The sequence below is a fragment of the Chelon labrosus genome, assembly GCF_963514085.1.
Source record: "Chelon labrosus genome assembly, chromosome: 20".
In the NCBI taxonomy this organism is placed as follows: domain Eukaryota; kingdom Metazoa; phylum Chordata; class Actinopteri; order Mugiliformes; family Mugilidae; genus Chelon; species Chelon labrosus.
Window position 1 is genome coordinate 20,027,105 of NC_140353.1, and position 26,803 is coordinate 20,053,907.

At 42.0% G+C, this 26,803-nt stretch overlaps 1 protein-coding gene across 1 annotated transcript in view; it reads right to left on the reverse strand.

The window, feature by feature from the left end:
* The window catches only part of babam2 (BRISC and BRCA1 A complex member 2), an 86,629-nt gene that overhangs the window by 48,744 nt on the left and 11,082 nt on the right, over positions 1-26,803 (reverse strand). The window contains exons 5-6 of the mRNA XM_084569005.1: positions 10,715-10,909; positions 8,419-8,493 (exon numbers count right to left, since the gene is read on the reverse strand). Coding sequence (XP_084425131.1) covers positions 8,419-8,493; positions 10,715-10,909 — 270 coding nt within the window. The remainder of the gene's footprint in view (positions 1-8,418; positions 8,494-10,714; positions 10,910-26,803) is intronic.

Genomic DNA, 26,803 nt, shown 5'->3' on the forward strand with positions numbered 1-26,803 from the left:
CTATGTGAATCCATGCATGTCAAACCAACGGATAAAAAGACACAGTAGACACAAGGGCCACCGAATCCTGTGTTGGTTGTTGCAGCCACCCAAAGATGCTACAGCCTCAGTGTCATGTACACGTGGTGACAGATTTGACGTCCATCCGTGCGCGTGCGTATGCAGTGTCCACAGTTGTTTTCCAGGTCTGCTCAGAGAATTGTGAAAGACTCATCATGTGATGCAGGGAGCTATCTTCAGCCACGACTTCTCCAAAAGCCCAACTGCCAAGCAGAGGGGGACGTGGACTGAACAGAAAACCGCAACAACAAAAGCCTCATGAGAGATTGAGAAAGGAGCAATGATTATGTGGCAACCGGAGAGGTAAGGTAACCGCAGCTGCTACATGCTGTTGGGGTTTGTGGCTTATCCCTTGAAAAGCCGAGGTAGCCACCTTGTCCTCAAGATAAAAAAATAAAATAAATCAGGACGAGAAAATGCAAGAATTCGGACAAAAACAAGCATGAATGGCTTCCTCGCGTACCCAAAAAGTGCTCCGTCGCCAGTGGTGATTCAGTGGTGTAGGCCGTCGCATAAGTGGCTTTGTGTCACTCTCCAGCTCACTTAATCCAGGCTTTCTGAGGAGGAGGTGTTGAGTTAAAGTGGTTTTTAAAGGAGCAGTCAGGTGCTCAGATTGATAAGACATGGAGAATCATGGCACTATAAATGAATCTCTGAAGGATTAAACTGTTTCTTACAGTTTGGTTTAACGTGATAGGGGCACAATCTGTAGATTGCATGTTAATACATGGCTGAATTTTACAGCTTTAAACATTTTGTGATAGCAACTTCAAGTTTTTAAAAAAGCCAAACTGCGAAGCAGGGAATCCTACCTTGTAGGAAAACTGTCACTTGATGACTTCTCGTGTAGCCAGCATGCACCAGATGAGGGCATTTAGAACACTATGGAGATGTGGATTGGTAGTTAAAGAGGCAGCTTTGAAGACCATAAGGTCACAGGTTTCCATCCCCCTATGTCTATGGCTGAGGTTCCTTGAGGAAGCATCTAACCCCCAAAACCCTCTCCATGGACTTCACCTGGCTGCCCACTGCTCAGAGAGTCCGCAATACTGTGTGAACAAATCGACTGATTAAATCCAAAGAAAGAATTTCCCCACGAGGGATCAATGAAAGCTGTCATCTGACAAACGAATAAATGAAAATGATGATGATAAATTATTATTTGCAGCCGAGGCTCATACTTTAGGATCCTTTATGAACTACACGATCATAAAACAAAACAAAAAAGCATTTCTGTTTGACCTGATGGCTGAAAATGTTCATTTGTTTTAGAGCTCTTTGGTTCTTTTGGCGTGTTTGACCGTGTTTGATCCAGCTGCTCTAACCACACACGCCCACAGCTCTGCTCCAAGAGACCAAGTACCTGGTGCCCTGATGCATGTCATCTTAATGTTTGACACCTAATTCTGCTCTGCACAGAAATCTATACTGTATACCAAAGAAAATGTACTAACAATACATGTGCACACAGATAATGAGTGTGACATTCACATGATGCTGTTGAATTTTCTTTTATTCCTTTCATAGAGTGAGTGAATGAAACGCAAACACCCTAAGGACTATGCAGTAAAAGATGAATTTGACAAATATGTTATAAGATCTTATTTTACATTTTGTTTTATTCATAATTGTTTAGACTTTGCAGTTCTTATCAAATTTTCACAAACACGTCAGATTCCGACTAAAACAATGGCTCCATCATTTGCAGTAAATTAGTGCATCACTTGGAAATGACAGACCGCTGTTACCGTTCTTGATCTATTTTAAAACCCCACTCAGCCAATAAAGGCACACCGAGAGGCGAAGAGTGGGCTGGTAAAAATCAATTGTTTTGAATAAACAACACATTAGCCCTCTGAATTAATCAGAAGCTGACCTCGCGCTACCAGTAATGTTTCTGGTTTGATCCCTTTAGAACCCATTTAACAATGCCATGGTAAGAAAACACAGCAGGTTACAGGTTACCGGGATGTTTTTAGTCGAGTCAAAGATGGAATTACGAAGAGAGAAAGAGGCAGAAGCTTTGAGTAGAGGTTAATCATTCAGATGACATTTCTAACTGAGCGTTCAAGCATACCCTCGAGCAGTTTAGCAACGTGAATATCATGGGTGTAGATGAGGTTTATTTAATATATTAACACTGATGTCTCCAAAGTATCTGTTCAGTTGAGATATACTTGATAATACTTATTTATACTACCACAGTTAAGTTATTGTGTTGGGTATATTAATATGAAGTAAACGCTAAATCAGATTCACTTCATAGAATATATAAGTTCGATATTTTTTCAAGGCCTATGAATTTTGAGACAACTTGCATATTCTTGAAAACCCCCCAAAATAACTGCGTGAGTGTTGTTTAGATTATTGTTGTCAAAATCTCACATTCAGCCCACTGCTACGCCCAGGCTCTATGGGTACACTATGGAATTATTGGGCACAAGACGACAGCCTGCTTGTCAAGCGCCGTGACAATGGAGACGACTCTTATGCAAAGTGTCCTTCGCGTATACGGTGTGATTGAAACAGCTGCTACCACCAACCCCAGGAACGTCCTCAGCTCCTCCAGTGGGCCCGTGGGGGGACATCAGGAACGTGTTTTTGGAGGATCATTAGGATGACATTTCCATGCTCCCAACTCTCATCTTGGTGTTTACTGGAGCTGATTTGTCCAGCATGTCAAACAGCATACAGATAGCAGCGGGAAACATGATTAAAGTTAGGAAAGTCAAGACCCTCGTGGCCTATACTTTAAACTATGTCCAGATTTGTATTGCACACAACACCAAAAGGTAGGTAAAGATGTATTATATTATTATGATTTGTGTGCCCGGAATATTGTCTAAAATTCAACATTTCCTGAAGGCTAATTCAAGAAGCAATATCTGAATGAAAGAAGGAGTAGAAAACAAAACGAAAAAAGACAGGAAATGAAAGGAAGTACAGAAATAATGAAGTCAGTGACGCTGGCACAACAAATGAGAAGACAGAACGAGAGCCCACGGCTCTGCTTCACCCTGACCCTCCCCTGTCAGTTGCTGCCTGTGTAGCTTCGAAGGTTAAAGTGTGTGTGTGTGTGTGTGTGTGTGTGGCGGGGGGAGGGGAGGGGTATGAGGATGCAGGAGCAAAAATAATTAGAGTACAAATAATTAGATGCAAGTGCTCTTGTCGAAGCATGCACAGCTTGTGCAGACAAAACGAGGATACAGGGATGCCCGGGGCTCGATGCAATCCTCCCTCAGGTCGGTTTTGCAGGAAGCAAACTGGGGATGTGGAATCCTGGTTGCTCTGAATTGGCGAGGCTCAGACACAAAAAAAACCCAAAACATGTACAAATACAAATCTGGCTTTAAAGAAGAAGTGCAACACTCTGGGAAACACGCTTATTTACAAGAAGGTGATTACCGCTCTTGCACTTGCATTTGACTGTTGTTTGCACTTGGCTAGTTTAACTTCTTTAAACTAGCCAAGTAAACTGGTGGCTGTGACGTGGTAAGTCGTGCACACAAACTGCTTGCCATTCAAATAGCAACACTGACCCTAAGTAGTGAGAAGACCACAGCTAGGAAATCTTTGACCACTTTGACGCAGTAGGCTATGCCGTAACTTCGGACGTACAGTCTCCTACGTGCACTTCTCCAGAAATGTAACTACCCGCCGCAGCGACGCTGACCACAACAGCTGCAACTGTTCCAAAATGAATTTCCTCGTCTCAACGGCCTTACAAGCACAGAAAGTTCTCATTCATCTTCCTACCATGAGATGTCTTCTGTGCGTTCTGCGCTGCAGTGATTTCGATGAAAGCAGCTATTGATCCACGTTCGCTGATTTCAACTGCGCCATGAGATGCTCAGTTCCAGTCGCCATTGTTCGAAGTGCAGGGTAACCTCAACAAACCTGACAAGTCGCTGCCGAGTGGCATTTAACTGGTGTAATTACAGAACAATGTCGACAAACCAGCACCCAGGTGTAATTGCTTTCACCGGCGTAGCCCCCTGAGGCGGAAGACCAGTTGCCAGGTGTATAGATCAAGATTTATCAAACTAAAAAACTGCAAAACTCAATGTAGGAAATGTAAAGACATCATGAAAAGATGAAGCCATCGTGAATATCTGCATACTATTTGCATTCTAAAATCATAAAACATCTATTCAACTAAACTGTGAACTCAGACCTTATTGAAAATTTCCGGTTACAAGGTGATGAATAGCAGAAGAGGAGGCCATTCACATTGTGAAAACAGTAATCACCACTCCATCTGAAGGCAGCAAAAGACTGGAAACTAGGAGGAACATCCAACCTGTGCTACTAATGATCAATTAGTACACATAGCATAAAGCAAAATTACTGCTTTAAAGGGAGCTGTGCTCTTTTCTTGGCTGGCAGCAGCACTGTAATGGTACTTAAAATGGTACACTAACACTGATGGATATGAAATGAACTATTATAACCTTGGTTGATGGTTACAGGTCTGGCTCTAGTTTGAAGCCTAAAAAACTGACTCAAGTAGCAATGATGTTCGGAGAAGGTCTGATTTAATTTTATGCAGTGGAGTGATTGTACCAAAAAAGAAAAAAACTATCCTTGTGCCTTTATCCTTTAGCGCAAGCGAAGCTACACAACATAACAGATATTGGTTCAAAAGACTCGGTTCACCTGAAACAACCGCCAAGATCGATGACAGCCGCTTGAGGACCCCAACGCCACATTATTCTCTCACACACACACACACACAAACAGTAAGACACACACACAGTAACACACACTGGCTGCAGTCACTTCGGCGCTGGTGACACGGGTCAGTGCTCGTGGGGGAAACAAAGCTCAAGTGAAGCGAGAGCAGAGGGCTCAGTCACGAATGTGGCGTCACTCCGCGCTGATCAGTGTGGACATTTAGATGCAAGCCGCCGCTGTACATGAACACATAAGCAAGGATGGTAAGGCAGAAAGAAACAGGAACATCATTTAAAGAAAAGGTCACAGATGTAATTAAAAACTATGCAAATAAAAAACAAAACAACAACAACAAACCGTGCAACTGCAAACCGTGATACAAAATCTAACCCCTATGTGCAAACATGCTGTGCAGTGGGAGGTCAAAGGCCAATGCTAAATGAGAGGGTGCAAGCGAAAGCAACTTCAAATGAGTGACAAGCTGGAGGTCACCATGCGATCAAAGGATGAGACACTAGAAGAGTGCCCAGGAGGATGACATGGCCTTTAAATGGGAAGAAAACTGCCAACATCCATCTTTGTGCATTTCACTTGCCTTCATCTCCACTCTCAGTGTCCTTCCCACTCTTTCCTTTTGACTACAACAGGCTGCCCCCTTTAAAATAATGAAATAAACGAACAAACTAGCATCCCTCCCCCCTCCCCGAGGCTGGGCAGTCCATGCAGGAAGGTAAACATGTCCAGTGTGGTGAGCTCAGACCACGCGGATGCTTTGCTCCAGGTAAGAGTTGTCCTCCACAGCTCTGTGCCCACCAGCAACATCTCGGCATTCACCAGCAGTGCAGACTAGCCAATGTCTGAACGGATTTCTGCTTCACTGCCAAACTCCACCTCCTCAAGCAAGGACATCCATGGATTTGATGGGGAGGTTGATTCAAATCAGGGTCAACAGTCTGACCTCTTACCTAGAGCACCTGGCTGATGGCTTGTATTCCGCCTGAAAAGCATCACCTTTGTGACTTTTGAAGAGTTGACTCTTTTTAAAGACCCTCTATTAAATAGGTTGTAACTCATCTTGAAGGCGTAGTGGGCGTACAGACCGAAACGGCCCTGCGTTAAAATAAGGGGTAAGGAGTTGGTGAAGGCAGGTACTGGTGAAATGATTACAGCATCTATTAAGAAAATATTGGCACTGAATGCTTGTTAGATTGGAAAATAATGAGAAAGTGGTTAGTGATACAATGACAACAGGTCAACAGAAGGACACCATGAATGTTGTTGTAGTAATTGACTGGCCAATGCATTCCCATGTCATAAGAAACATTTTCTGCCAAACCACTATTTGTTTTTAATAGGAGTCATTTAAGAAATATGCAAAACCCCGTGGATGATCTTAATGATAAATATGAACAACAAGTTGGTTTCTCAACAATCTGCAAATATAGGATTAACCAACTTTCTGTACTGAAAACATGAAAAAAGTGAAAGTGAAAAGCTAAGAGAGGAGGTCAAATATAGTTTAGTATAGTAAATAGTATAGTGAAATGAATTTGTCAGCAATTCTGACAAATCCTCCTCCACATTTGGGTACGCTGTCAATGATTTTAAAAATGGCGAACTTGGAGAGTATGCGCGAAGGACACAGAAAGGCCAGCAGCACGTACGTGAAATCAAATCAGAGATCAGAACAAGAGACAACTCTGTTCACAGATTACAGGCTGAAAAATAAGAAGGATTCGAGAAATACATTTGCAAAAGCCATAATTTATAACAAAACTAATTTTTTGGGCTGCTGTATATTGATATTAAAACATTTTTTAAGCAGAAACAGCGGGCAGACAGCTTGTGTCATGAGAGGATTTGCTGCTTTTGTTTGTCATTGTAAACTGGATATCTTCCGATTTCGAACTTCTGTTCATGATACACACACACACACACCACCCACAAGTTTCTCATTTGTACCACTCTGCTGTGGTCTGTAGCCTTTGAGGACACCGCTTCAACTTCACCAACGGTTGAGAGACCTCTAGCTTAATCAGCTGAGACAAGATAATTCCTGCTTGGTTTCAACATTGACCCACAAGCCGGGGATAACTGGTGAGGCACTGCACGTGTGCAGCATTCATCCACAAAATGACATGTATGAATAGAAAAGGAGCATGGACGGATGTTTATTTTAACAAACTCCTCGTTCTTTATACATGAATATATGGAATTCGTTTCTCTGCTCAGTCGGAAGCTGCAGAAGGAGTTCATTGCACTTCAGCTGCTCTTCAGCAGTATGGAATTACTTGCAGCGCAGAAATGTGCAAAGCATGGAAGAAAAAAAAAAAGACTCGAGACTGCACTCACACTAACAGAACTAATTGCATGACAACTGTCACACTGGAAATTCAGGTCATCTGTTTGGCGTAGAGTGCATTTATGTTCTTAGAGTCCAGCCTATATGCTGCATAATCCCGTTCCCCTGTAATGCGTAGGTGGACAAGGTGTGGGCTGATGTTCATTACTTTCCTCTCTCTGAGTCGATACTCTTCCTCGGTCTTCAAGCGCTCCCTTGGTGATTCTATGTATACCCTAGCTGCCAAATACAGCATTATACTGCGAGTGTATGTGTGTGTTTTGGTGCACGCTTGTGTATGCACATGCGAAGCAAAGGACATGATATGATTAGGCTGACAGGAACGTTCATCCACATCCAAGATTTCGTCTCTAATAAAATCACAAAATGTTACGAAGAGTTCTTCTTTGAAAATATTGTTTCTCTGGCTATAACGGCTACCACCACCCACTGATTAAAGGTGTGAGTGAGCGCCTGGTTTCTGTAAGTGACAGCAAGGCTGTTTGAAAAGAAAAAGTCACAATCGTGGTACCCTCGGGGCTGTGTCTAGAAACTTTCCTACCTCAAGACACGCAGGGGGAAAAAACAAAATAAACATTCCACCACGACTGACAATGTGGCTGATAAACATGACTTATACTTTGAATGTGTCCGTTCAAAGCCTGCAAAAAGAAAGAGAGACGCGGGTCTCAGTGCTCCAGGTCTGACAGACAGGCTGATGATGGTTGCCATTTCCCTTATGTTTACAATCATTTCCCTTCACAAACAGAAGCCAGGCTGGAAAAGGCCAGAGAGCCAGAGCCTCCAGCATGCAGGCAGTTAAAGATCGGGGTGGAGAGACAGAGTGAAAAGAGAAGTGGAGATAAGAGAGAGCGAGTGAGAGAGGGGTAAAGGCAATCACTGATTGCCTTTGAGAGAGAGAGAGGGAGAGAGAGAGAGAGAGGGAGAGAGAGAGAGAGGGAGAGAGGGAGAGAGAGGGAGAGAGGGAGAGTGTTCAGGCTAAGCTGCCTCCAGACACCACGCGGCTCAGAGCAGATCGACAGTGACGGCTTGCTGATTAGTCAACTCACAGCCCCCAAGACTGGAGTCTGCGCACATGCACACACACAGCAGCATCCAAATTCATTTAAATAAATCCCTCTGGTATCACTGCACTTGTTTAAAACACATGGACATACATAAATGTAAACACATGAACACTCCCAATTTTATAATATCAGAGGGAAGCTCTTGTAATGGATAATCTACCTTGAATCTGCAGCACAATCTGAATCTGTAAGGGCGTACGTAATGGGAAGGTGCGCACCTTGACTCAAAATGTGAACGGGGCTGGCGGCAATTACCTTAAGGAGATAGACGGGGATGTTGCTGAAGTCCACAGGGAGTTTGAGAAGAAAACGGGCTGAAAATTCTCCCGTCTAGAGAAGCAAGAAACAGAGGTGAAGAACTTTAGTATGTGTAACATATACAGGTCAGTGGAGACAAAGACAATAAACTGTGATGTTAAAAACCAATGTATGAAACATGAAACTTTTTTTTAAGTTGATAGCTGTATGAGTATGATCGCTGAGTTTTGATACCAATACCAAAATGATACGTTTGAACCTAACTCTAGAACTTTTTAATTGAGGAAATTTCTCAACAGAACAATGGTCAAAATAAAGGAACTTTGAAAACACATCAAAACTCAGTGGGGAAAAAATCATGCTGAATATCACATCCTGATGGAAATTGAAATGATCAACCTACAGAGGGCTGAACTCAAAGGCACAGGTTGATCCTGCTCTCATCTGTGAAAAGCACAGGGCACCAGTGGTGGACCTGTTAATTCTGGTATTCTATAGCAAATTCCAATCGAGCTCCACGGTGCTGGGGAGTGAGCACAGGCCACCCTCATGAAGTCGGTTTCTGATTGTTTGGTCAGACACATTAAAGCCAGTGGCCTGCTGGAGATCATTTTGTAGAGCTCTGACAGTGCTCATCCTGTTCTTCCTTGCACAAAGGAGCAGATAGTGGTCCTGCTGATGGGTTGAGGACCTTCTACAGCCCTTTCCAGCTCCCCTAGAGTAACTGCCTGTCTCCTGGAACCTCCTTCTGTCACTGGCACGTATTGATGTGCCATCTTGGAACAGTTGGACTGCCTGGGCAACCTCTGTAGGGTCCAGGTATGGCCTCATGCTACCAGTAGTGACGCTGACCTTAGCCAAAGGTAAAATTAGTGAAAACCAGTCAGAAAAGATGAGGAGGGAAAAAATGTCCATAGCCTCCACCTGTAAAACCATTCCTGTTTTGGGAGGTCATCTCATTGTTGTCCCTCTAGTGGACCTATTCATTTCATTAACACCAAAGCAGCTGTGTAATAACATTTCTGTTGCAAAATCTTAGACTTTCCTCAGCCATAGTAAGATAAACAATGACTCAGTGTCCCCCAGCCCTAACAAAACAATTCACTGGAATCTGGTATCTCATTTTTTGCCTTTTACTGGACAGTTGATAGTGTGGAAGAATACACAATACAGGTCCCCAGACAGAAATGAACAAGAGGCGTGCACTTTAACCATAAGGTTATTTCTTATATATTATGTCCTGTCTTTGTTAGGAAACTTTAACCCAACATGCTCCATGTCCAACTGCGACATAGTGAGCAAAGAAATCCCCCTTTAGTAGTTCGCTACTTTCCTTGGTTTTATATATTAACAGCAAAATTTTAAATGATACAAACACTGTATTTTGCAGGTTTATATGTAATATGCAAGGCCAACAACAGGCCTTTGTGTAGCCTGACTCAATTCTTATCAGAATGTGCGTCTGGTAAATCTTCATTTAGATTATATTATGGGGCGTGCTTCAACTGATACAGAGAAAAAAAACAATAAAGTTATTTCACTGTCAGTATCTTTTACAACAGACGCCATAGCAAACTCGCTTCTTCGAATTGGCAGCCATTAGGTTGTAAACAAATTCAAAACAAGAGCGCTCAGATGACGTATATGATGACATATATGACTTGTCACTATTCTGTCCATCACTGCATAAAGCCAATCCAGAAGATTGGAAGACATACTCAGTTCTCAGCCGAGCGATTCAAGATGAATTTTTTGGCCACAAAAAAACATTGTGGGCGGGGGATGTTGGTCTGGCTTCCAGGCTAGGATCTTAATGTACAATCTGGGGTGTGGGACTACAACTTGTACTGCTCAACGGTCACCGTCATTGTTATAGTTAGAGCCTGCAGCTACACAGAAGCTAACAAAATCACTAAATTATGTGAAAATGATCTATCGTGGTTCAAATACACAAAGCGCATGACTGCAACTTGTGAGAGATCAAATCTTTTTCACAAACAAACAGGAAGTCTTATTACATGATGTTTCCTGTGTACATTTGTCACAAGGCCTGCATACAAAACTGTGCACAGTTATATATGAGAATTAGAGTGATAGTTCGTCCTTCAAACAAAGGCATGGGAATACAAAAGAAAGTTGGTTCTATGACCCATTAAACGATCAAAGGTATATATGTTTTTGACACATGACTAAGAATAATACTATTTCCAGGAGAAACTTTTCCTTTGGGTATTTTGTAATCACCATAACACAGCTCTTTGTTTGTTGGACGTCACAAACACAAAGTCTTTACCCAGCTGTTCTTGCGTCCGGCGTAAATCTCCATGTTGCGGCCGTAGTTGGGATCCTCCAGAAGGCTGTCGTACTCAAAGAGCAGTCTGGAGCTCTCGCGCAGACGCTGGCACTGGTAGTGATGGTACTGCTGGATGAGCTCCTTCACCAGCTGGAGCAAACATTCCGGGTTCTCGGCATCCCAGTGGACCAAGTGCTGAGGTAGACACCAGAAAACAACCATAAGGACAGCCATAAGCAGTGAATTTCATCTACCGGGTTCAACATGTTAGCATGTACAAGGAGTGGGTGATTATACATGAGATGAAAGGATTTACTGCCTTTTTTGGCGTCTACATCTATTTGTGCTGAGATTGATTTGCAGAGAAATCCCCCGAACTGATATATCTGGGACAAATAAGGCCTTAAAAAACAAAGAGAGCTGTTTTCATGCACAAACTGAGACACATTTTTTTAAGTCTGGAGTTCCAGAAAAGACACACTGGATGTTATGGATAACTACTAGTTTTTTATATATTTATTTCCAGCATTATATAAAGCACAGTCCTCTGCCTGCAGACCAGATTCACTGGACAATGTGGTTAGATGACCTCTCAAGATGGGATCGGTTTAAACAACACCTTTACTCACGTGCAAAACGCTACATTGTGTAAACTAACTGAAGGTAAAATTAGCAACTAACAACTTGCAGGAACAATGTAATGGAAGAAAAAGTTTTTCCCAGGAAGAAAAAAAATAAGTCAGTTAATGGCCTAATTCAGACAAATGGCACTTCCCATTACAAGATCAGAAGGAAAGGGTTGTGCTAAAGGATGTCCTGTAGCCACTCAGTGATTTCGGTTGATATGGAAAATTACTGAGTCTGAACTCCTCTATCTGCCACTTTTCTGACCTCTGCTGTCTGACTATAGATCCTTGATAAGGATGCAGTTCGTAGCATGGAAATCACAGCGGGCAATTTAATTTAACCAAACCTTTGCCCTTTTCTGCCTTTGCTTACATAATAATAATGTTTATGTCAACCCAAAAGTATTTCAGCTGATGAATCTTGCACGCTTAAATGCGTACCGTCTCTCCCTTTCACCAACCTCGCTTTCACTCACCGCAAACAGCACTTGACCCGGTGACTGAGGCCAGAAGCCAATATGCAAATTTGCGGGAACAAACTACAATCATCAGTCACATGCGAGTGAGCAGAACCATCCAAACGTACCCAACTGGTCTAATTCTACCAAACATACGTTTTTTCTTTTTTTTCTTTTCCTCTGTTAAGCTGAACCTGTCCATTGATGCGCGAGGAATAGAAGGCTTATAATGAATGTGAACAACACTGTGTAAAAATAAACAGCAGAAAGCATGTCAGGTCTGATCAAGAGACACGGATGGCTGGGCTTTTGAGAATGAATGCCGTGAGAGCGCTATTATGGAGAAGTACAGCGTGCAAATCAAAGGAGAAAAAAAAAAAATACGGGCTTGTCTTGATTAGCTTAATGAGTCTGGTGCACTGTTTAGACTTTAAAAAGGTTGGGCTTTGTTCAGCTAAAGAGATTAACATGGAGAAGAAAATGTCCGTCTGAGAAGCTGGCACATCAATTCCAGCTTTCACACGCTCTCTACCTTTTCGCGCTGAAGTGATACGATCCGCCTCACAGTGAGAAAAAGTAAGACCGAATGCGCAAGCAGGGCAAGTTTTTTCAGCCGGACACATTTAATTTGAAGAGGATGATGAGGGGAAAAAGGGACGATTACTGTCAGCGCTTGGGGATGATGCAGGTCTCTCTCTGCAGGCCCTTCAGCTCTGAAAAGTGAAAGTGATTCTTTTCCACCGCTCATTCTGAAAGTGAAATACTGCAGCCAGAGTCAAACTGGGTATAGACAAACAACGAGCCATGCGACCTGTTGACATAACTGCAGTGGGAAAGCAAATGTGGGAAGTTACCCTGCCTTCCTGTAGCACTCAAGCCAATTAAATACAGGTCAACCTAAGTGATGAGCAAATCAGGACAGAGAGCCATTTCACGGTGCCCTGCGTGGGTGAGAGATTAATAGGTGCTGGAAATGCCGGAACCATTAATACCCATTGCATTAAGGTGTCAAAAGCAGGATGTCTTTGGCTTGCATTAGCTTGTCTCCTCAGCAGTATGTCTGTCTGGAAGCCTTCATCAGCCCAACGGAGAAAGCTTCCATTGTTACAGAACAGCAACCCTCAGCCCCCTCCCCTTATCACAGGGGGGGTCGGCTGGGTGGTGGGGATGGCAACGGCTGGGGCAGGCTAAACTGAGACTGTGACCTCATCGTCCCGATCCACCGGTGGTTACCAGCAATCCCGGGATTCCCGAAATGAGAGGGCGACGCAAACAAGGACGGGCATTGTCCAAAAGAAGCAGTCAGTGCCTCGGGGCAGGAGCGAGCTGAAACTGAGGAGAGACTGAGGAAGTGCTGTGTCAGGATTGTGACACAGAATATCAGCAAAACTCCACTGAGGAGGACGAGAGGCAGGGAGGAGAGATCAGAGGAGGGAGGGGGGGGGAGAAAAAAAGAAGCTGCAGAGCTCAAGCAACTAGGCCAAGGCCAAAGAAAACTAGACTGAGAGCATAGTTTTGCTTTTATTGACAGGTAATATTGAAACTGTAAACCAAAGTTAAACCGATAGTAAAACAGATGGAGCGAGGTGAGCTGCAGTAAACATTTATTACCGCTGACAGCTGTGATGAACTAACCCGACACTAAAAGATGTGCTTTCTCTAAGACGACTGAACAGGCACTGGGATAAGAAAGACACGGTGTAATAGGACAGTAGTTCAGAAGAAACACCGCCTCAGTAATTACAGTTAAGGTGTCCTTTGTAGTTAACCTCAGCTGCTCCAGTGCAGCTATTCGTGGGCCAATGACAGAAGGCCTGAGCTTGTACTGGGTGTCTCCTTGATGAAGTACATAGTTTCTGGAAAAAGAGTACATGGTCTAGAGTTATGTAAGGTTTTCTTTTCCACGGTATTCAGACTCAGTGCTTTGGATTCTCAGGTAAACCAAAGCTACTGTGATTCGTCTAGTAGATTATATCCATTAGCACTTTGGTTTGAGCCAAAGTGGTACACAGAATAACCCACTATACATCCAGCATCGCCCCAGAATCATGCTGCCAGGATGGCTACAAAGTGGCCAACAACAGGACACTGCACGAGTCTGCCTCGCATTGTACAGAATGTTCTGACTTTGAGTTAACAAGATAGCACTTGAACGCGGGCGACAAAACACTGGTCAAACACAGAGCGAGAGGGAATGAAAAGCACTGAGACAAAAAGCAACGTTCATGTGTTATGAATGTGTGTGTGTGTGTGTGTGTGTGTGGCAGCGCACAGACATGTGAGTCTGCACAGACTCTTCGCTGAATTGATTTTACACGCTCTGCTGAAGGCTGTGTGTGCCAAAACAAATCTATGTGTGTTTTTTTTTTTTTTTTTTTTTCATGAATAGGATAAGCCCTGCGGAAAATGTACAGATTTGATACATGAAAAAACAAAAAGACAAAAGATATAAGAGTCACAATCTGGGCTATTTGAAAGCTGAGATTTAACATTTGATGAAATGAACTGGAAGGAGAGAAAAAAAATCATCTGCATGCCCCGTAGAACAGTCTGTATGGAAGGAACATCTTTCTCAGGGCTTTATCCACAGGGGGTAGACATCATAGCCCTCAACAATAGTCCCTGCTTCAATCTGGACCTTATAATCCAATTATTTTGTCACAACACAGTGGCTAAACCTGTGTCAAATTATTAAGCCTAACCTTGGCTGATGATAAAAACCTGTCATCTCTAATACATGAACCACTGCTACCTTGCTTTTTTTGAAAAGAACCCACATCTATAAGGTAAGCAGTTTATAATCGTATTACCTTAAGATATTAGGATTTGATTCAATATCAATGTTAAAAACTGCATATTAAAAATATATTGGATTAGCATTAGGATTTAGCATTTTGGGCATCCGCGTAGCATTGTGTCCCAGCCAGAGTTGAAAACACAGTCAAAATAGCACAGTTAGTAGTTATAAATATTAGTGAACACTGCAACTTTTAAATACTTTAATACTTTGTGTTTATTAATCATTTTACTTAAAGTGGCAATCTCAATTACATTCATTTAAATAAATGAAAGGCCCACAGATAAAAGTTGTTGCACTTTTGTATACTTTTTTCAATTACTGTAGATATATTACTGCAGAATACTAATTTATTGTGAGACAACAACTAGTTGGTTGAGAGATTGCTCTTAATGCAAACTGCAGATTTCCTACTGCTGCAGCTTCACAAAAGAATCTGACTTGCAACAAGAAATCTTCATGTCTTGAAGAATTAAATGACTTACATTAAACTGTAAAATTAGACAGACAAGAAGTGTGTGGTTTTTAGCTTTACGAAACATCTCAAAATAATTAACGTGACAGAAACATGACATACTTCTAAGATGTATAAGCCATACATGGCCAGAGCCAGTTTTCTAAAAATAAAAACATCACTATCATCGAATTGTTAAATATCATTAACATATCAGTTTTTTCAACTGGGCTTTTTGAGTTTCAGAGATGTTTGTTGGGAAACCTGTGTTCAGTTATGAAAGACACGCAAAGTGCCTTCAGACACTGAGTGGACGTGGCCACCTCTGTCGCCTGGCGGGGTTAAAAAGTGGGTTGAAGCGTATTATAGGGGAAATGGTTAACAAAATATATGAGAGTTGGACTCTCAGTCTGATCTCTGAACTTGGATACAAGCGGAAAGTTTGATGCAACTTTTCTCAAATTGTCTTTGCAGAACCCAGATTTTGAGACCCCCAGAGCAAGGAATGAGGCGACGGTGGCAAGAAAAAACAACTCCCTTTTATCAGGAAGAAACCTTGAGAACAACCCAGCTCATATAACCCATGTGCTTGAGGCCGACCAGGTAGAGACAGAAGAAAGGAGAAAGAAGAGAACAGAGGAGGAGGAATTCATGCAGTTGGATAAAGAATACATCCAGCATTGATACAAACAAGAGGACAAGATACAGGTGATGCATGCTATTTCTGTACAGTATGGTATCCAGGGTAGCAAGTTGAAAAAAATTCATGCATATAAAATCTGCGGCCGTTCTAAAGAATGGTTGCCGGCCCAGGTGCCGTCACATTTCTGTTGAAAACAGCAGAGGCGGTGGGAAACTGCGCCTGGGCTGGACTCGCATTGAGCAGACCTGTGTCGTACCTGCAGCTGCTGTCTGACGACGCAACGACTGCCATCCCTCGAACCGTGACAGAAAAAGAAAAAAAATACACAAATGATTGCATCAAACTAATAAAAGCAGCGCAACATATGTCACAGCGCCGTGATTCCTTTGAGCTGCAAATGTATGCATTGTAAATACGTCGAGGATAAGGGAAGAATCAAAACCGGTGTTTTTCTTTAAGGAGAAAATGTACACCTAAATTGGGCAGCTTCACACTGAATAGACCCAAGTTGACAGAATTATGTCTTCCTGTGCCATCCGTCTGTACCATCTTCGATCCAATATTTATCTTAGGCCAATGAGAGAGGGACTGGCATCTGAAAATGCAAGATAATTATATAGGCCAAGAGAAGATATTTGTTTTTATGTCTTAAATGTGATTTTTATAGATGCTGGCAACCTGATCCAATAATTCGCTGTAGACTTGAAAGTGTGAGGCATTAAAAAACTCCCAAGTATTAAATTAATCTCTGTTAGTCTCTAATTCAAGTGTGGGCTCACACCCTGTTTCGCCCCCGGAGAGTGCCAAGTGTAAGATCATGTTAAATTGCTCTTGTCATGTGTTTAAGACACTTGGCATTCTCAGCCCAGTGTTTTTTTTTTTTTTCTTTGGTGTTATTTTTTTTTTTCTTTCCCACTGTGATCCGTGCGGTTTGTGTCCAACGCGGTGGAACTTGTTGACAGAAACGGCACTTTTGCGACTACTTTTAAGGTGGCTGTGACACTGCTTTAGCCACGTACCAATCCACCGTGAGGGATAGCAGATACCTCATCTGGATAAGGAGAGCGGTGCTGTGAGAATCATGTTTTTTGATTTTTCCAGCGCCTTCAACACCATCCGGCCCCTCCTGCTGACAGACAAGCTGACAGAGATGAGGGTGGACTCACACCTGGTGAGATGGTACAGACTACCTCACAGAGAGACCACAGTACGTCAGACTGAAGGACTGCACGTCGGACACTGTGGTCAGCAGCACCGGAGCACCACAGGGGACCGTGCTCTCTCCCGTCCTCTTCACCTTGTACACATCTGACTTCCAGTACAACTCTGAGCTCTGCCACATGCAGAAATACTCAGATGATACTGTGATAGTTGGCTGTATCAAGGATGGACGGGAGGAGGAATACAGGAGCCTGGTCGCGGACTTCATGAGGTGGTGCAGGTCCAGTCATCTGCAGCTGAACACCTCCAAGACCAAGGAGATGGTGGTGGACTTCAGAAGGAAGAAATCACATCTCCAACCTGTGTCCATCGAGGGGGTCGATGTGGAGGTGGTCAGGACTTACAAATATCTGGGGCTGCAGCTGGACGACAGGCTGGACTGGACAACAAACATGGACACACTCCGCAGGAAAGGACAGAGCCGTCTGTACTTCCTGAGAAGGCTGGGGTCCTTCAACGTCTGCAAAAAACTGCTGCAGATGTTTTACCAGTCTGTGGTGGCCAGCGTCCTCTTCTATGCTGTGGTTTGCTGGGGAGGAGGCAGCAAGAAGAGGGACGCTGCTCGACTGGACAGACTGGTGAGGAGGGCTGGCTCAGTGGTGGGCAGAGAGCTGGGCACAGAGCTGGACTCTCTGGTGACAGTGGCAGAGAGAAGGACCCTGGACAAACTGCTGTCCATACTGGACAACGCCCACCACCCTCTGCACAACACCTTCATCAGGCAGAGGAGTGTGTTCAGTGGCAGGCTGCTGTCTCAATCCTGCTCCACCAACAGACTTAAGAACTCTTTCGTCCCCCTGGCCATCAGACTGTACAACAGCTCTCAGTGATGGCAGGAGACACAATAGACAATGGACAAATCTTTTTGCACTACTTACTGGACACTCTGTCATTGCCATGTCTACCTCTGCTACATGTGGTAACTGTGACTTTCATTCATTTATTTATTCCATTCATCTGTTTACAGCCTAATTTAATTGCACACAGTCCTCCCCATTTGTAGTTCTCACATTTATAAAAAAAACAAAAAACAAAAACCTTCTACTTCGACTGGTCACTTTATATTTTTAACAGGTCACTTTATATTTTTAACATAGTTTATAGTTGTATAAAACATTTTATTTCTAGTTACTTTCTATTTTTTATATACTTTTTGTATTGTATGTTCAATGTATGTTACTGCTACTGGATGCTTGAATTTCCTTCGGGATCAATAAAGTATCTATCTATCTATCTATCTATCTATCTATCTATCTATCTTGTCCCGTCTTAGCCTTAGCACTTGTGTATCTTGTTTTTACTCTCATCCACCACCCTGAGTTTAGGAATTGCCAGACCCCTTTCTATCAGCCATATCTGGTAGCAAACAATATCCTGTCCACTAAAAATGCATTCCCAGACCTGTCAGTGAGCCCTGCCAATAATAGACCCCAATAAAACGTGGAACGCATTATTCCCTGAAGCAGGAAGGAAGCAGGAGCAACAGTTGGTACACTATGCCCAGGTTGACATAATCTTTGCTTTACGGGCCATCTGAGGTCCTTTGTTAGAGCGGTAACAGGGGACGAGCTGGAGCAGCAGATAGGAAGCGCTCACCAAAGCTTGGCATTCAGGATCACCGGGGGGAACGTCAAGCCGGGAATGCTTCCTTTTCCTAGATGGGAAAACGCTTGGATTGGCTTTACACTTCATTTTCTTAGCGGGAGTTGTCCCAATATCTAAATTACAAACAATGGCTCATTGTGTAAGGACATAACTTCTCTGAGGAGATTTAATTTAGTAAATGAAAATGACAGATTTAGAAAGCATTGAAGGACATATCCATAATAATATACATCCAATGTAAAGGCTAAAACCAACAACGCATTTATACATCTCCACTGGTTCCAATATATAATATATATATGTATATATATTAATAAAATGATTAATAATTTCCTACAATTTCCTGACACAGTTGGGCGCCACAGCTTTCAGGAAAAGTGTGGACTATCTTCTATTTTCATTGTCAGATTAACACACGTTTGCAGTGAAATGTAATCCACTTGTTCTTGAGTTCTCGGTCCTCTGCTGTGGCTCGTTCATGTGTTCTTATAGTTTTAGTACACAACATGTGGGTCGGGGGATCAGATTAGCCTTGTCATGATCTATTTTTTATTTTTTTTGAGAGTATTTTATGGGTCTGCATCCCAAATTCTATAAGACACAAGTCAGTACTCTTAAACATGTTGTGACATGTTTTCATTGTAAATGGAAAACCTTACACCAAATTAAAGGGGGAAATTACCTGCACAAATACATCATGAGATTTTCCAAAAATCTGGACTGTCATCACTCTAAGGCTGCAATGATTCATCGACACCGCTGATGCAGTAAAGAAGTTCAAGTTTCATAATGTTTACGTCCAACCCTAAACATAGGAGCTGAGATTTCACGAACACGTAAACCAAACGTGAGAAAATTCGTTGAACAGATATTCTTGAAGTATGGTTACTAAAATTGAAACGCTCTGTCCGCTATAGCACAGCAACAAGATGCGTGCACCTAAACAGAGCAGATCTGTGAGTTTTCCCAACCTCAAAACAATGAGACAGTACACAATCAGTATTTAGACTATTACAGTGAGTTTTGTCTGATTCTCGGTTTGTCATCAGTGCCTCACAGTCCTTGTTGTGTTGTGATCCTATCTGTAGTGTTTCAGACAGAAATACAACAAAGACTCTCTAGAGCAGACGCTAAAAGCATGGCAACACATACTTTCCATGCTTTTAATATGCAATCATTTTAGCATTCAATAATTGTATTATTCTTGTAATTATTGTGTATACAAACTTTTCTATTGATATTCATTATGTATAGTATGCTGTGCCTGTACATTGCTGGTGCAACAGTGCAATTTCCCAGTTTGGGATTAATAAACTCTAAATCTATCAATCAAAATTTGCAGGTTTTAAGCAGTTAGTTGGTTTATGCGCACTATAGACTTATAAACCTAAACAACAGACATTAACGTTTCGCTCTAAGTGGGTAATAATCAACCTTTAGCAGACAAATAATACAGCTGCAGGCCGCATGTTGTTGAAGTGGTTAGCCTCAAAGCATGGGGCTAATCAGGTGAGCAATTTAATGTATGTCATTTATCGATATGTTAGAATATGTCGTGATTATGTTTAAATAACATTTTAAGGGGGAAGTTTTCCTTATTATTTCTTGATTAACCAAAGAGTGACTATAAAATAACATATTCATCTAAAATGGATAAACTGACTAATGGAAAAATATGATCCATAGAGGAATCACCTGGAAAAAAAAAAAAAAAAAAAAAAAGATGTTGCAGCCCTATATCACTATGATTATCAGCCAAACCTGTATAATTACAACTGACACCAACAGGAATGATACAGTATACACCGATCAGGCATAACATTATGACCCCCTTCCTAATATTGTGTAGGTCTCCCTGTGCCAGCAAACCAGTTGTCACTCATCAGATAATGGACATGGGCCTTCTGAGGGTGTCCTGTGGTGTCTGGCAACAGAATGTTGTTAGTGGGGGCCTTTGGGTCCTATGGGTTGAGGGGAGGGGCCTCTGTGGATCATCTCACAGATACTTGATCAGTTTGGGATCTAGTGAATTTGGAGGCCAGGTCAACACCTTGTGCTGTTCTTCATGTTTTTTGAGTTGTTCCTAAACCGTTTTTTGTGTGTGTGTGTGCCTGTGTCAGGCTGCATCCTGCTGGGGATGGCTGCTGCCATCAAGGAGTGTCATTTCCATGGGGTGGGGGTGTCTGGTCTGGTCTAGGTGGGTGCCACATGTCTAAGCATTCATGTCTATCCACATGAATGCCAGGTCCAAAGGTTTCCCACCAGAACATTGAATTGTCACAAGATGGTCAATGTTATTTACTTCTCCTGTCAGTGGTTTTAATGTTGTGGCTGATCGGTCGGTGTATAATATATATAGATATACAGTATACTGATTAAATCAACCAGAGTAGGTAATATAGTCAATCAAATTGGCACAAATGCAGCAAGATGTGGAAACTAATGTTTATGCAGTTGGGGAAGTAGATCCAAACAATGTAGGAAACACAGGAATTCCCAGGGTGAACTAGACAGAGCCTGCTCCACACCTCACAGCAGAGTGCAGCTGGACGGATAAGTGGAAACATGTTGAAGCTGTGTGCAGAGAGGCTATCGAGGCCAACTGCGGGTCTCGGGCACACGCAGACTGAGAGAGAGGCTGGGGAACTCCCAAAATGCTCAGTGCCTGCACGCATCACTGGGCAAGTCTAGACCAGTGAAATGATACATTACGCACAAAGAAGGGGACAGAGGGGCAGACAAATGGTAGCATTAGGAGAGTTAAAAAAAAAAAAGGAGAGGTACAATTAGAGATACCTGTTCTTATGTGCTGCACAATTACTTGTATCTCACGGTAGGATAAAGAAGATAAAGGGTGTATTTAATGTGCTTGGGTCAGTTTGATGACAACATGTAAGTCATGAGCAACAATGAATTTCAGGCAATAACAAAGTGGAAATATATGCATTATGCTTTTCCACATGTGAGAAACTGTCTGTTCAATAGCACCTTCAGGAACAGATGATAACTAGGGGATGATGTACTGAAAAGGGTCAACAGATACAGATGCAAACATCAATTCAAGCCACACAGTGGATTGTCTAGCTCAGTCTGATGTCCCTGATGTCTCTGATGTCCTTGAGAGAGAACAGGAGCTCATGTGGTGTTTATTTAAATCACCGTCAGTTATCTAAGATACATGCGATTTATATTTAGTGGGCCGAAACACAGAAGACCTGTAGGGACCTTTTAACGCTTCTCATGTCACAATATTCTCATTGCAATACTCCCCTGTACGTGTATGTGTGTTCGGTAACTGTCTACAACAAATTATAGAAAGGCATGGGTGGCAGTGGAGATAAGATTACAAAGGAGTTAACCAAAATCGAAAAATGGCCACACCAGTAAAACAAAAACAAGCAAAATGCACTATTATACCAATCATATCCAGACATGCTGCACCATGTGGACTGACTACAAAGCTCCTACATCAAACACTTACACAATCAGCTTTGTTCAGGTCAGTAATCTGTCATTTTCTTTTTCTTTTTTGGGGGAGGGGAGGGGGAAGGGGCGGTATTTCATGCAAATATCCGTATGAAACATTTAGTTAGAATTTAAGTCCATTCCGTAGTCATCATTTACTGAATAAGGGAAGAAAAATAACCCTGTGATGCAACATTGGCTACGTAAAGTAGCACTCCACCTTCCCTCCCTTCCTGTCTCTGTATTTGTCATTTCCTCCTCCCTGGTCATTTTTCCCAGTAACTTGTGGGCAGACCTACACTGTTGTATTCCTGTCACTTGGTTTGGTGAACACATGTCTTTCCAAACTCCTCTCTTCTTGGCAGGCCCAGGCTGTTGATCACAGTTAGCTTGATGTACTAGCTTAGTGGGTGTTCCACGAGTAAGCTACAGTCTGAAAATAGATTTTACACGAAAACCTTCTTAAGAAATTTGCTTTGTTTATTTGTTGTTTCACCCCCTGGGACGTATTGATGATAAGCGGAAGGGGAAAAAAATGGACAACTGGTGTGAGTCATGAGTTTCCTGTTTATGTCGTAAAAAGTGTAAAGAATAGACGTAGGCCTTTTGATTTCAAAACCAAAACCACACCCATTTATACATCGGAACACAAGAAACTCTTCAATAAATTAAATCTACAGCTGCACTTGAAATTTAACTGTATAACTTTTATAAAAGGGTGGATTGCCATCATGTATTATGATGCCTTTATTTCCTGATGGTGACCTCTCACCATCTCCAGGCAGATTAGTGTTTGTTCACCTGCATTCAACTTTCACCAATACGCGTGCACCCCAGATGGACAACAAAGACACACTCCTGCATTGAGTTTGAAGATGGAGTTTTTTTTTAATTGTTATTAATTAATAATATTTTTTTTTTCCAGACATGGTTACAGGGCAATTTCCACTTCCACAATAGATTCATGAACATATGCGATGTTTCTGCCCGTCCCACTGTGCTACATATACAATAAGCAGCCAAGACACAGACAAGAGCTACTTGTACTACAACTACTACCACAGTACTTTTACTACTTCAACTACAATATATTACCACATTAAGCTTTAACTATCTGACAAATAACCTTTGTTATTGATATATACAACTGTTCAACAACTACTGTACAGACTAACTGCAAGTACGAGATTTAACTGCATAGAGAAGAAACATTGTTGTTGAAATATGCAGAATACACATCATTCTTAGTAGAAATCTTATTTGTGCTGAGTCGCAAAATTTGTTGCTGTGAAAATGTGCTGTGCAAATCCTGCATGTAGAAAAAAAAGTTATTATATAGTGCAAGTGTCCGGCTTAGCTGAAAGTGGCTTGTGCAATGTTTGAAGTGTTTTGTGCTTGCACAGGTGAGCATTATGCACACGTGCATAGGTGTGCATGTCCTTCTTTTTCTCTGTATCAGTTGAAACACACCCCGTAATGAAATCCCAGTGGTGCGTTACCAGTATTGCTCTCCGTCTTCCCAGACTCGATAAGAATTGAGTCTGCCGAGGCCAGGCTGCAGAGAGTATGCAGAATGTGCAGAGTTCTGATGCCCAAAACCTAGTGAGTGAGTAAAAACTGTCTATTTGTTTAGAAATGAGCCCATTTGGAACCGGTTTGCCTTTAAATGAGGCTGAATGACATTTTATGCAAACTTCAGGTATACTGGAGCCTTTATTGAAGGGCTGGGCTGTTCTGGACTACATTACTTTGAGCTGTGTATACCTAATTAACTAGTAACAGAGTTGTACACATGCACATACCCTGCTCTAAGGCTAGATTAAACCAGCCCAACAAGCCACTTCAGTCAAGCCCACGCTTTAAGGTTTACATTCATGTTCAGTTCCCATAGTAAAGTCATCACAGCATGTTGTGTACTATTTAAAACTTCAGCTACAGCTTCAACATGTTCACCACTGAATTTCTACTACTGAGTGGTATCAATTACATCTGTAGGTTAGACAGTCATAAATGTGTCTGAGTGGGTTAGAGTCAATTAAAGTTACAGAGGAAATCACTGGTAAATTTAATATTTATTTCCACGTTCATACGAACAACGGCTCCTTCTCTGCCCAAAATAAGCCCATTAGACTGGCAGATGAATTTCCACAGCCCTAACGTAATTAGAGTCACAAAGATGATGTGAGGGCAAACACGAGTGACCGGTTAAAAATAAGCCTTGCACTGAGTTTCAAAGCTCTCCAAGGTGGGGAGCGGCCATGGTGGCCACTTAGCCTTCGCCTGGATGCCATTTAGCCTACATTTGCACTTTCCAGTCAACCCTTTCAGCAACAATGTAACAGTGAACCTCAATAAATTTGAGACAGGCTTTGCTCATGTTCCATGGCTCATGGAACTGTTCTGCTATAAAAGGTTTATTTGTGGGTAGTGTGGCCTCTTGTCATCCGGCTAGAGTATTTAAGTCTCTTTCATCTCTCGTCCATTGTAGTTTAAACGTGACTTCTCTTAATAATCACAGAGGTTTGAGAATTTAAGTAGGTTATTTTGGTGTTACTACCTTATTAAATGGCGACAAAACAACCAGGCAAAATGAACAATGTAGCTTAGGGAGTTCAGTGAGGGATGTACAGACTTGGGGAAATTGGGGTTTTGGGGTTTTGGGGAAACAAAACCATCCATTCACAGATGCATGGTTCAAAATAGGAGAGCCAGCTCCTTAGGCCGGGATTCAGCCGTCCACCTACACCTGAAGGACACTCCTTTGAAGGCAACAACGTCCAGATCTTAGTCAGAGATGACAGATGGTTTGAAAGAGGCATAAAGGAAGCAACCTATGTTAAATTGGAAAACCCCTCTTTGTGAGCCTCTGTTCACTGCTCCAATTACAGGTGAGTATCATGTTGTCACAGACACTAGTCATGCCAGTTTCTGGTGGACAACACCCATATATGTTCTGATTTAAACCCAACTGCCCATTAGTCCTTTAGAACTGAAGAAGCTACTTGAATGAATGGTGAAATGTCCTCACCCTACAAGTCCGGTTGACTTACTTCAGCTTGTTTTGTTTGGATATACCTTGACCTGGATTGCTAAGAACCTTCACAGACAGTTATCGTTTGACCGGAATGTCCACTAGTACTTTCGGTCAAAGTGTGAGAATAAATAATACTATGAGAACAGTTCACATTCGGTGATAATAATAATTTTAGCAATTCATATAAATCTACTTTTTCATTACTCTAATTAATAGATTCAAAAGGGTCCCTATGTTTAGAAATGATTGATAAGTGGTTTCCACTTCATGTAATTATGACAAACTGCTGTCTCATCTGATAATTATAGCTGCAGATATCACCCAGCAGTTTTGAGTCTCCACTTTGGATGGTGAGTTGGCAATCCCAATTATGCTAAAAAATAATATGATCAACATAAAGGATTGCTAGCATTAGTGACTGGTCCGTAATTGACTGTAACATTAAGCGGCTATATGACTTAATTTTGCAGTTTTGCAATTCACAGATAGAAAGTTGATACATTACTCTGCAGTGACAGGAAATTTTTAAAGATGGTAACTTACATTTATTCAAACTTCGCCCACTAGAATTAACCTAGGCCTAGCGCCCGTCATCAACACAGGACACACTCCGAGAAAAGAAAGAAGCATGTTCACTGAAGAGGTACACTAATGCTACATGCAAGCAAGTAGCTATAGAGGAGGAGCGGAAGAAAGCAATGGCAACAAATCACTTCATTCACTCATTTACTCTTTATTGTAGACATGCAGTGATGTACGTGTTTAGACAAGCAAACTAGGCCAGTATCGTGTTATTTTATAGGGCTGGGTATGGCTACAGATTTCCTGAGTCATTTCAATTCTGGTTCACAAGGTTCCATTTTGATTCGATTCAATATCAATTCATTTAGAGGTATTTCATTGTCTAAACATTTTTGCTAATGTTGTCATCGGTCCCACAGGTTGTGGTACATATTACCTCTAGTTTCACATCTTGCACATGCTTTTTTTATAGCTTTTCTCTGATGTCATAATCCAATCCTCTTTCAGGTCTGACAGTGCTCTAGTTTCTGCCATATTTTGTTGGACTTATCTTGTTGTGCAGTCTCAAGAGACCGCAGCAAGATTTCTAATGAAGGGATGGAGCGAGTGTTATCAGAGGATTTTGCTGACCGATACTGGCTCTTTCAAATCTAGATTTACTAGAATCGACAAATACACACATTTCGAAACCCTGCCCTAATTTCATGTTTTTACTAATGAAATAAGATGCACAGCGTAGACAGTACTAAATACTTGTTTATGTGAATATATGCTATTACCTTTGCCAGTGTCAGTCTGATTAAATGGCTAATGCTTAGTTAAGCTAGTAGCCAAATGTTCGTTACTTTTGGCTAATGCTTAGTTAAGCTAGTAGCCAAATGTTTGTTACTTTTGCGCTGCTCCTGTTTTCTTGGTTCCTGCAAAAATTTCTGTATGCCAGGGGTAGCATTAGCAACTCCAAAGATCAGCCAAAGCCCTGTCCACAGCGGTAACAGGGTACTTTTTCTTTGTCGGATGCACAGTTTTTGTTCCAGTGTTCTGATTTGTGCTTCAGTATCCTGGGTGGTTTGTACCCAGTGGAAAAGAGAATTGTATTGTGAAACCAATCTAAATGCCCACTGTGTCATTATTCAGTGTCCATTGCAATCAACATTTACTTCATAATGCTAAGCCAAACACTGTTTCCAGCTTAAATTGAATGCAAGCACAATGGCATCCTCTAGTTTAGTTTTGCTCAGTGGAAGTCTATATTGCCGAACTTTTT